This window comes from Heliconius melpomene, chromosome 19 (genome assembly GCF_056956725.1).
Source record: "Heliconius melpomene rosina isolate 202511_hmr_F chromosome 19, ASM5695672v1, whole genome shotgun sequence".
Taxonomy (NCBI): Eukaryota; Metazoa; Arthropoda; class Insecta; order Lepidoptera; family Nymphalidae; genus Heliconius; species Heliconius melpomene.
The window spans coordinates 14,630,831-14,643,199 of record NC_140407.1 but is presented as its reverse complement, the minus strand read 5'-3'; the positions used below and the strand labels follow the sequence as shown (position 1 = coordinate 14,643,199).

General features: G+C 33.1%; 1 protein-coding gene across 2 annotated transcripts in view; it reads right to left on the bottom strand.

Moving 5' to 3' along the window:
- Positions 1 to 12,369, bottom strand: part of Plc21C (Phospholipase C at 21C) — a 78,504-nt gene that overhangs the window by 7,885 nt on the left and 58,250 nt on the right. The window contains exons 9-17 of one of the 2 annotated variants that reach the window (XM_085202964.1): positions 11,308 to 11,462; positions 8,964 to 9,153; positions 8,136 to 8,293; positions 7,458 to 7,595; positions 6,123 to 6,356; positions 3,306 to 3,482; positions 2,271 to 2,441; positions 903 to 1,014; positions 269 to 476 (exon numbers count right to left, since the gene is read on the bottom strand). In XM_085202964.1, the coding sequence (XP_085059090.1) occupies positions 269 to 476; positions 903 to 1,014; positions 2,271 to 2,441; positions 3,306 to 3,482; positions 6,123 to 6,356; positions 7,458 to 7,595; positions 8,136 to 8,293; positions 8,964 to 9,153; positions 11,308 to 11,462 (1,543 nt within the window). The remainder of the gene's footprint in view (positions 1 to 268; positions 477 to 902; positions 1,015 to 2,270; positions 2,442 to 3,305; positions 3,483 to 6,122; positions 6,357 to 7,457; positions 7,596 to 8,135; positions 8,294 to 8,963; positions 9,154 to 11,307; positions 11,463 to 12,369) is intronic. The other variant, XM_085202965.1, reaches the window with a different exon arrangement.

Here is a 12,369-nt window from a genome sequence, read left to right as displayed (position 1 = left end):
CTTAACACGCAATGCCTCGACAATTCCGCAGAAACAACAACGGAATTTTCGGAACAACAATCGAAATTGGGCAACGGAAGTGTGTGACAGACAGGGAAGGCAGAGGCCTACCCTGTCTGCCCATCCACAAGATGAATGAATTTTTGTCATTTCCCCGCACTGAAAAAAAAGCGCTCTGTCCTTTCAGCATCGCGCTCTAACACGCATAACAGAGTATTATGCAGGATAGATTAGTGTGAAATCGATAAAAGAAATGACTAATACTCACATATTCCTCGCAGACAACCGTTTCACAAAGAACTTAGCAGGTTTCGCCTGCTTGGCGGCGCGCGGGCGCGAGTACTTCCGCCTCAGCGCGTCTAACTTACGGGCGAGTTCTGCGCGCTTGTCTCTCACCACTTTGCTGCTGAGGAGGGCTTCGAGGGACTCGCTCGTGTCCTCCGTGTCGCCGTTGAATTTTGTGTTTTGATCGTCTGCTAAAAAATAATATTATTTTACATTTTCAACACGCTTTTATTAGGTCGAGCTGTAATAAGCTAACTATGTAATAAAATCTAAGAATTTGAATTGTGTATTTCAAATTCTGATAGTTGTATCATCATGAAAATTGAAAATTTCAAAATATGTAGATTAGATGACAATACAATATTATGGTACCATCGAGCTGGTCTGGTGATGGAATTGAAAAATGGCTGATGGAACCTTGGACTGCCTACTAGCAAACATATCGAGCTTGTGTTCATTAAATTTGTCTTATCAATATGTAAAGCGTGTTTTTAGTTTTTAAAAGTATTATTCCACACTAATGGCACGAATTGACTACGAAAGAAATATACAGCGTGCAACTAAGAAAAAAGAATAAATTTTAACCACTTTATTTTAAAAGAAATTTGAATAGATACCTCCTTGAGGCACTTTTTCCGTCTCACTCGGTTGACTATCCGTTTCATTCGTCTTCACTTCCGTAGACGTGTTCGGCTTGTTTGGACTGCCCATTGGACATATTGTTGTATCCTATAAAATAATAAAATTAAGTTTAGAAAATAATTATTTCAATTACGCTAATATGGGTGACCAGGTCTTCACCATAAAACTATTAAGTTTTACTAATAAACATATTTTATATTGCAGATAACAAAGTAAAATAAATACCTACCTTATTCACAAATAGAATGTTAATGGACACATATATTTAAATACGCAAGTTAACTTCACTTTGACTAATGAGCTGGTTGACTGAGCTATGTTTGCTTCGTATAGGATAGGACATAATGTGAATAAGTAATCAAGGTTAAAGTAAGGCTTATTTAAAAATTATATTTCTATATTATATTTTTTCTATTTATATTTAGTCCGTAAGGCAGACGCTATTTGGTATCACAATATTGTCAATTTTATACTACAGTTCCACGTTATTAAACAAAAATATCTAAGAGTTGTGTATGACACATTGTCTTAATGAGATGCAATGAAGGTGCTTGGCACCCCGAACCACTCAATTATTGTTTCTTATCTTTTAAAGATAATAACAGAGCCATGCTACGATCAGACAAACATATAAGTCCGTCTGTCATGCTCAATTTCCCCCGAATCTATTGAACGGATTCAGTTGAAAATTTGTATAATAATAATTATTATATTTTTTTTTTCAATATTAAGAAGATCATAAACAAATTAATTAAATGAAGTATCTAACTGAGTCTTCGTATGTATTTTAAATTTTATTTAACCAACTGTAATAATTATTTTAAGGAACCTATATATACATGAAGATAATATCATAACAATCAATTTAAGAAAATATATTATATAGCTTATATATTTTTATTAAAATAATAGAACTAACACAATTGTCCCCACAAACATTTCATATGTCCTCATAATAGTTCTGTATGTGATACAAAGTGTAAGCAATATGCAACACATACAGTAACAATATTGACTCCATATTGTGTAATTATCATCATCGTTATGAAATTATTATGGGGAGCTTGTTATATTTAATAACGTGTTCGACTAATAGACGATAGAATCCAGTGTTAAGGTACTCCGCTCGCTTACAAGCATTATCAGTAGATTCACGTAAATCAACGCTGCGCTTTGTCTACTGGAGCAGAGAAACGAACATAATTTACGTATAATCATTATAATATAATGATTTTTTCGACACGACGACTATGTTATAAGAATTTTATATGTCCCCATGAAAATTTAATAAATCCCCATAATATTTCTATATGCTCCCATAAATAAAATATATGTTTTCTTACCGTTGTAGGTCCAAGATGTGAAGTGGGTCGTTTGACTGCATCTCTGGTAGGTTCTTCTGTATCATCTGTGAGTACTGCTAGTTGGTGGGATCTTTTTTCCATATCACTCTGGTATTTTATTGGATTCGCTAAAGCCTCCGCTAATTCTGATAGACGGTCTGGTACATAGTCCTGTTTAGAAAATACGTGTTTATATTTACTTGTGTACTTATTTAATATTTATATCGATTTTTAACATTTTTAAAGTGATGTTCCATTCTTCGGAACAAGTGTATTACTATAATTTAATTTAATTAAATATATTTAAAACAACTGTAACAACTATTATTGTAAAAATATATAAAGCTAAATATATAAGGTAAAGAAGATATTTTTGACTTTAACAGGGTAAACTATAAAAAATATTTAATATTTACTATTATGAAATAACAAATTTTAATAATTATAATATACAAAAGCCCATGTTTTTTAATGGAATTGAAGGGGGGTTACGCATTTAATTTGTCAAATAAATTCTGGAAATAAGAAAATATAGGTCTGGAAAAGAGATAGCTTATTTAATTTAAATGACATGTAAGCATGCATAATGTTAGTATATTTATGTAATAAAGACTCATCATTCATAAGAATCATTTAACAATTGATAAATCAAGTTTAAAATTCTAAAATGCATAGGTATCGTATAGATTTCTTTGAGATGAAATATCAAACAGCAGAACTATACTTTACAATTGCTTCCTGCAGTTGATTAGAAACCGTTAAATATTTAAATTTAGGCCAATCAAACCCTATATATGTTTGTGCGTACCAACACTTCAATTTTCACTCAAATAATAAATCTACAAAACCATAAAATCTAATTTCATATTAAAATAACAATCAAAGTTATTTCCCAAATCTTTACTTCAACTTGAAAATATATTAGCAAACTCAATAAAACTGTCATAAATCTCCAAACTTCAATAAAAGGAATGTTATCCACAAATCATGAACAAATATACACCTAAGTAACCTTACATAATAACTGTGGTTCACCTTGACTTGCACGTGTAGCAACAGGCTGGCTGGCAAAGGGAGCCCTAGCTCAGTGCGGAGCCCTACATGCCGGTATCCAGGGCAGAGCCCTAGCACTGGGAGCACTCTGTGCCCCAAGAGACGACCGCTTTCCTCATGAGCTGCTATACGTAGCATCGCCAGTTCCGGCAGTACTACCTGGAGTTATATAATTATATATTTTTTTCATATAAAATAGTAGGCAGAGGGCACCTAGAAACCTAGTGTAAAGATACTGATATACCATTAAGATAATTCCTCCGTTCCCTACTTCCACCGTCGAATCCTGAAGGCATTGCGTGAGAGACGCAATCAACACCGTGCTTTGCGTCCTTACCAGAGCGAAGAAATGAAAATAATAAAAAAATAATTTTCTGGATGGGAATCCAATGCACAACCTGTCGCGCTTATACTCCCACGCTTGTGCCTTTACGTCACCTTTGGCCTCTCGGGATCTCTGGATCTATATGATGATATAACAACCTCTTTACCATATAATAATATGACGAACGTAAAGTTATATAGAAAACCCAACAAAACTGAAACTTTATTAGTTCACTACTAACAGAAACATCGCATAAAAGTTTATAACAAAATCATTTGTAGAACTAAACAAGAATACACTATTCGTACATATTCGATGATTGCATGCAAATATTTTATCTAGTATCTTATCGGAGATTTTTAAAAAGGAAGTAAAAAAGAAAGAGCAGTGACAAAAAGAAACAAAGCAGTTTGGAAAACATAACGATGCTTCATACGACGGTGAGACCGAGAATGTTACAACCAGATTCTATGGTTTGGGTTACCAGAGCGAAAAAATAAAACAATGTTATATATAAAGTTCTAAATGGACATCGAACTCAAAACAATGTATTACGAATTAACGACTACTTAGGTAATATGGTTTATCAAAAGCTAATTTATTATACAGTAACTTGCCTTAGTATAACTTTGAAACCTGCTTTATATTGAATTTTAAAATAAAAATCATGGTACGATGCTTGAACATAAATTCCAGTAGTAAATTTATTTCCGATTCAACTTCCTATCTGTGTCAGTGTTATCGGATATGGTTATATTTAAGAGATGTTATAAAGAACTTTAAATCCAAGCAATGCAATACGGTTGGATATTTGACTGTAAGTACACGGCTTTTTATTTATAAAAAGTTAATAATTAATTTCACATTTCACACCTAGTCACTATATACTATATACAACGACAAACAGGGAAACGGTGTGTCTTAACACTAGGCTCTCAAGAAGAATGCAGCAACAAATGAATTATGAACAAAACAAACACTGGCACCTTCAATACAAATCCAACGTAACATTTATCAAAATCAGTTCACTGGTTTACAAGGGAACAAATGTACGGACATAATCTACGTACACGCTAAAAACAAAACCCTCCTGGGCTTGAGCCTCACAGCCGACGAAAAAAAAGAAGTAATAAAAAAATCACCTTGAAATTTCCCAATAAATATATTAGTATAGATATGTGATATTTTCATTATTCGACGCGAATTATTTAAAGATATACTTATTAGAAACAAACAACGAAATCTTTTATGTAAAACGAAAAATAAACTAGAAATTCCGCAAAAGAATTCATTTATAGTAGACATGTATCTACTACAATAAAAATGAACAATGTACGGCGGACCATTACCACGCGTACTATGTTTATTTATTTATCATTTGCTTCTGTTCTACGTGCGAAATTAAGATGTCGAAATTTAAGACCGGTTTCCACTGCAAAAGATAAATGAGCGGGTAATGCTTTGGCTGAACAGACTTCTTTTAAATAAACTACATTCACATTCCAATCAACAAAGAGTTTTGTATTTCGTAATTACTTCGCTTCGCTCCTAGAACTGAACGAGTTCATTTAGCTCGGTTCTAGGAGCGCTCATTTCTTTTTCGCAGTAGAAACTCGGCTTTATATTGTAATTAAATACGGCTGTGATGTCGTTTTGTTTTTACGTTTATCTTTTGATTCTAAAAGATTCCTCGATTTGCCTTCATGAGTGGTTTTAGATGGTTTTATAAGAAAATAGAAGTTTCTAGTGGCACTACATCTGACTATATACGATTATGGGTTCAATTCTCACATGGTAAAATTAGTTATTTTCATTTCCTCCCCCTGATAACATGACAAAACGCCGCGTTGAGTTATGCCACATCAACACTCGATATCTCTTGGTCGCAAAATCGGGCAATGGAGTGTCTTAACAATAGAATCTCTTTATCTACATTCCAGATACAGCATGAAGCTGTAAAATAGATATCCAAAGTAAAATACATTAACGGGCTGTTCCTGACACAAAGCCTAATCAACGCTAACATAGAAAGAAAAGAAAAAAAAAACATAATATCAAACATAAAAACTATTAATATCTAAGCAACTTTTCTATCCATACTCTAACAAAAACTATATTCTTTCCCTAACTGTATATAAAAATTCCACTTGAACAATACGATGAGTAGTGAACGAAAGTTTTGTAGCGTTTTATAACTTTGCACTTTAACTGATAGGTTTATTATAAGTTTATTATATTTTTGTTGAAATAAAAGTGTTTTCAGGTTCTGACAATATATTGGATAGGAGCTTAAAAAGTTTTAGTTCTATAATCGGGTATTATTTTCAGGAAAATCAATGAAGTATGAAAGTGTTAGAGAAAGTTAATAAATCGTTTAATTAATATTTTTATATCTTTGCTTTGCCGGCAAGGCGTGGCGATAAATTCCGCCACTCAACACACAATACCTCAAAAAATCAGCTTACACTACTCACCTTCTTAAAAACAAAAGGCTCGTCCCCATAAACGGGATTGATCCCATTATTGGGCACCACTCGTGTCCTGAACTTCTTTCGGACAGTGTCCGCCGGCAGACCGAACATGTCCACCTCCACGTACGTGCCTGTCCGTTTATCAGTTAGGAGCTGACCTGACACCACACTCACTGATAAGGAACCTGCTATGATACCGTCTACTGTGCTCTCCGCGAACGGGTCGAGACGACGATCCTGTATATATAAAAAGCATAATTAATACTTAATCATATAAGATCTAATATGGCTAAAATTATTTTCAAACTAAATTGCTAGGCAAGCGTGCCACACCGTAGATCGCATCAACGCTCACCAGACTTGATGGGTTCGTACGCAAGCCTATTCAATATAAAAAAAATTAAAAATATCAATATATAATTTATTTCGTTTACTTGACGTTTTTTATTAAAGAAGCAATTGTTTTGTTTTGTAATAGAACATATTATAATTATTCCAATATCTGGGTTATAATAATATTTGTTCAACAGTTACAAGAATTATTATAAAAATGTGTGTCATTTGATTTCATAGAAACTAATATACATTTTCTTCTTTTTCTATCATTTATATGGCTCTATATTTATCCTATAACTAGCGGACCAGAGTGGTTTCGCCGGCTTCAATTATACGAATATTTATTTTAAATATATTTATGAAATATTTTTCAATTCAGTGAAATGTTTTTAAGAGTCTCTAAGAATTTCAAATGTTGTACCAATCGGTGCCGATTTAAAGATTTTTCCATACAAACTTTCAATCCCTATTTCATCCCTTCAGGGTATTTTTTTTCCATAATCCCTTCTTAGTGGCTGTTCACATTATAAAAATAAACATCTGTCCAAATTTAAGGTTTCTACCATCAGCGGTTACGGCAGTGCGTGCGTCTATACCTCAGTCAATGGGAGCTTTTCTTTTTATGTATAGATCTAGAAAATATGCTGATACAACAGCTATTTAAAGTAAAGAACTATGAATAATATTGTCAATTATTATTCATCATTGCTTTAAAGTAATGTATATTTTTTACTTTTTAATATTCATTAAGTTCGTGCGTCATTTTTTTATTTTTTTTATATTTTATTGCCACTTTGGCATAGTTATAGAGAAGAATGCTAATATATTTTTTAAAAATAGTACATAAAGATGTTGTTTGACGATACAGTGAGGTGCTAACATCAGGGGGTTACCCCTGGTGTTAGTACCCAATTCCAATAAAACTATCAGCAACGACAACATATTATACTAAAATTATCATCAAAACTAGCACAAACAGAGCAGAATATAGAGTTAACTCACCTTTCTCCTCATAAACTCGGGTTTAAGTAAATATCCGCATCGTCGGTTATACTCAAAAGTTCCCAGATTGAGTTGCATGGCAAGATCTAGAGTTTGATAGTTTAGTGCCACTAATTGGCAGCCCGCGTTCCAGAACACCTACAATACAATTAATATTAATTTGACTTATAAGTAAAGTAATTTTAAAGGAAATCGTAGGTATTGCTATAAGGCCGTTCAGTTTTTTACGTGGCTTATTTATTTTATCTACACTGAGGAATGATTATATTGAAATTCTTTTCATTTCCCCGCCACGGTGCCGCGTTGACTTCTAAAAATTCAACGGAAAGTAGGGAATGAAGTGTCTTAATATATTTTTTCTCTCTTTTAATACATAAACAAATTAAATTAAAAATACATTTACAATTTACATGGATTATACTTTTTTTAGCGTCACGCTGTATCATATGTAGCAGGTAGAGGGAGTTTAAGAACCAAATTTTAAGACACTCCGTCCCCCCTTAAAACAATATTTCATTCCTCTGAGTGGGAATTGAATCCACAACCGTCACGTCTACACACGCACCATGTTACCTGCGCCACTACGACTGGAATGTCTACTTGTATATTATTTTACTTTATAAAAATATATTTTACAAAACAAGCTACATTGAAAAAAAAAATAATTTAAATACTTACTTGGGGCATAAAATTAGAAGAATCGAATCTAGTACCAGCCGGGTAAACTCTCGACAGCTGATGTTTGTTGTAGTTGACGAACTCAATCGGACGCTCCTTGAGCAACGTAGTCGCTTGCTTCTCATCAAACGATGACATTTCGTAGAAACGGTTCTTTTCTGTTTAGACATTTACAAAATAGTCAGATAAAGCTAAAAAACGCAATTAAAAGTTTCCTTAATAAAAATAAAGTCGTCCTAGTTAGTAAGGATATAAGGTTCATATTTTAATTTTACGCTTTCCAATATAGAACAAGAAACAACGGCGGAGAGAGAAGAGAGTGGAAAAAGACCGAGAAGAGACTAGCCTCAAATAAATAAAATTAAACATCGCAGTTATTTAATTTAATTCATACAATTTTATATTAAAAAGTTAATGCGCGTGTAATTATTATTAAAAAATTTAAAACACAAAGTAAAGATTTCGAATTTTCATTTGAGAGAGTGTTCGTGTAAAATGTATAAACCCTTTTAAAGTTTTCATGTCTTTTTGCGTCGACATTTTTAAGCTTTAATGTACCTGGTCTTATGTATTATTATGAAAATTTATAATTCTTTTTAGCTTCACGCGCTATCCAGCACATAGCAATACTTTGCGTGGGAATCGAACCCATAACCGTCGGCGCTTGTGTATCTTAACACTAGGTTCCCTCAGCCTACACTGCTGTGTTTGGGATACAGCGTCAAGCTGATCTATTTATTTAATTTATTTATTTTCTGATTTAAGTTAAAAAATATAAAACTTGTCATTGAGTTCTACCATTAAACAAAATTTTAAAATGCCACTCACTTTCAGCATTTTCAAACGACGAGAAGTGCACAGGCTGCACGTAGTTGACCAGAGCTGATATTTCAGCTGCGGCGTGCGTTTCGCGAGCTTCCTCCGCGGTACCGCCTTCGGCTTCCGCGCCGCCCTCTTCCTCGCTAGAACTTTCAGATTCTGATGATTCGGATGATTCTTTTGAGCCTTGGCGAACTAGCTGGGATTAAAAAGGGGAAAAATATACAAATAGTTCGTTAATACTAAGACTAAGCTTAAAAAAACAGTAAACTTGAAAAAAATACATACAGTATACCATATTGACGCAACAAAATAAGGACAACAATAAAAATATATAAAAATTATACATAAAATTCATCTTATAATACTTACGCCATTTCTAATTAAGTAAAATAAAATATAATAAGCTGCACGGATATATTTGCAACGCGAGCAGCGAAAGGCACAATGTATGTCCTCACAAAGGCAATACGACGCGAGCGAGAGAAGAGACGAGTATTAAGATTTCTAAGAAGTCTTATCCTCGGATAAATTTTCTACATACATATCAAATGTCAACAAAGTTCTATTATACCTATACACTAGTGGATCTAAAATCTTTTTTTATTTTGAAAAAATCTAATTAAATTTTATACTTTTTTTAGAAAACATAATAAAATCTAATTGTGTTGTAACTTTTTTTTTCTAGCGTCCGAACTTTCCCACTTTCCGCCAAATTTCGGAGGCAATGGGTGCGAATGACGGAACACAACGCCGCGTTTTGCATCGTTACAAGAGCAACGAAATGAAAATATTAAAGATTAGATTTCATTTCCTCCAGTGAACCCACAACTGTCACGTTTACAGTCGCACGGTTGGACCCCTGAGCCACGACAGCTTAAACTCAGACATCATTAATTTTTTGTCAAAACTACAATCTTAGTTCGTTTTATTTTCAAAAACAATGCTTACATAATTCAATCTTTTAATAACTAACATCACCCCTTACACAAAATCAACACACCCCAACCCCTAAATACAATATTTAATATAACAATTCTATGTATAAGCATAATTAATTTCCTACTACGTTCTAGCAATCTATATGTATAGGTATATAGCTATATAAATATTTTACTAGGAACCTTACTCTTACTGTACAAGACCCGAGCACCCCGCGGCAGTGTGATAACATTATACATTAATTAGACTAACGCTTATTTGTATTATAATATTGTAGTATAATATTTGAATTGTTATAGGAAAAGCTTCAAGTTTTTCCAACATAGTATTCATACACTAAGTTCCCAGTTTATACCCAATTTACGAGATATTATTATCATTTCACTGTACCTCTAAAAATATATAGGTATATTAAAAAAATAATTAAATATGTAAGGCTAATAATATTAATTATTATTCCGACGGATCATTATGCGTAAAATATTTAACAGAATCAGCACGGTAGATAGGCAATATCTAGTTTAGCATCACAATGCATCCCGCACATAGCAAAAAATACTACCTAACTTTGGTTAAACTATAAAGCTCATTCAAATAAATTATCTACATATATTTCCACATCCATTTCACACTTTCCATCTTTACTAAACATACTCCCCAAATATACCACTTCAATCAATTGTTCCAATATCTCTACATTTACGCTGCCCACAACAGGCAATTTACTTTGAAGTCACTTCGTTTCACTCTTTAGAGACAGCTATCCAAATACAAATTGAAGAATCAAACTGACAACGCACAACTTTCTTAACACCTGATTGGATGTCAATCCAAGGCAACATGCCAGCTCTTACTCACAGCCTGCAGCAAGGGTTCCGTTCACATTGTATCGGGGCAGTATCTCCGATAATTTCTTTCCGTCAAATGCCTTTTTCAAGTCCACAAAAACACAGAAAACTTTTTGGTTTACGGCGAAAAATTTTATCGTAATCACGCAAAAGCAAAAATCTATTCCATACAACCTTTTGCAGGCCTCCTTGGGCCTCCTTGGGGGGGCCCAAGGAGGAGAAAGGGCCCATCCTTTCGAATATTTTTTACATCCTTTTCACTAATATTTTAGAATTAACTTTAGGTTTTATGTTACTACATTACAAGTATAATGTTATCTTGAATGTAAATTTTAATATAATTTTTAATGTTGTTTTTTGATCCAGTGGCTATTATATATTTCAGTAAAGTCCTTAATAACGACGCCGTCTGCCTAATTACCGCCGTTCGATATAACCCACTATATCTGCGTTCAGAGTTGAATCATTTTCTTAGAATGTGTCATAAATAACATAAAACTTAATTATTTCTATTTCACCATGCAGGCAACGCCGCAGGAAAAACTAGTATATAACAAACATACCGGTCCATGTGCGATCTCGCCGTTGCCCTGCGGCATCGGCTCCCCCTTGTCTTCTTCCACCGGAACTTCCTCCTTTTTGTGATGATGATGATGTTTTTTCTTATTCTTTATTATTATTTTGTTTTTTAATAGCGACGGGGGTGGCATTTCCCCTCCTGTTCGAAATAAACAAATTGTCTTATAAGAAATATATTTAAAATACGATGTTAACATAAGAAAGACGTCGAGGGGCAGTAGCGCAGTATCTGTCTGTAATAGCTACGCTTACAAAAATTTTTACAAAATACGCAATTTTAAAAAGCAAAGAAAACCAGTGTTAGTGTTTAGACCTATCCAATGATAGGGGAACCTATGTACACATGTACTTACATATGTGTATATATAGAAACATTTTCTTAATGATACAAAATGTTTATTATAAATTCACAAATAAACACCAGAAACGAGGAAAATAATATTTATGTTAAGTATTTAGATATACATTATTATAGTTCAAAGCATGTATTCGACTTTGGGCTAAACCCACACGATTATCATATTAGAGTACAGCGTTTACTTTTGTGATACTAATAGAATTATATTTTTATATATAATTTTCTCTATTATATTACCAAAGAACTATCTATAGGTAGATAAATTAATTTAAATTGTTAAGAACAAACAGTGACAACAAAATAAATAATGTCACGATGGCATTAAAGTAATTATAGAAATGTTACTAAGGAATGATTTAGTTAAGGATATCGAAAAAAAAAACCCTCCATTTGATTATTTGATGTGAAAGCACATATATTACATATGAAAGTAATATGCGAACGGGAGCGCTCATGGCCGGCGCGCCCCTTAAGTGCATAATTACTACCTATTTATGTTCCGTTTCATATAAAACGATTTAAAATGAGTAATGTGGTGCATCTTTGCATTTATATTGCGGAGAAAATGCGTTGGGATGATAAAGTGTTATCGCTGTTTTAATATTCATATATCTACATAATACCGTATGTTTTATTTATAACTTTTCGTGATTGTTTAGAAAAATAATAACGGAGTGATTTGTCGATT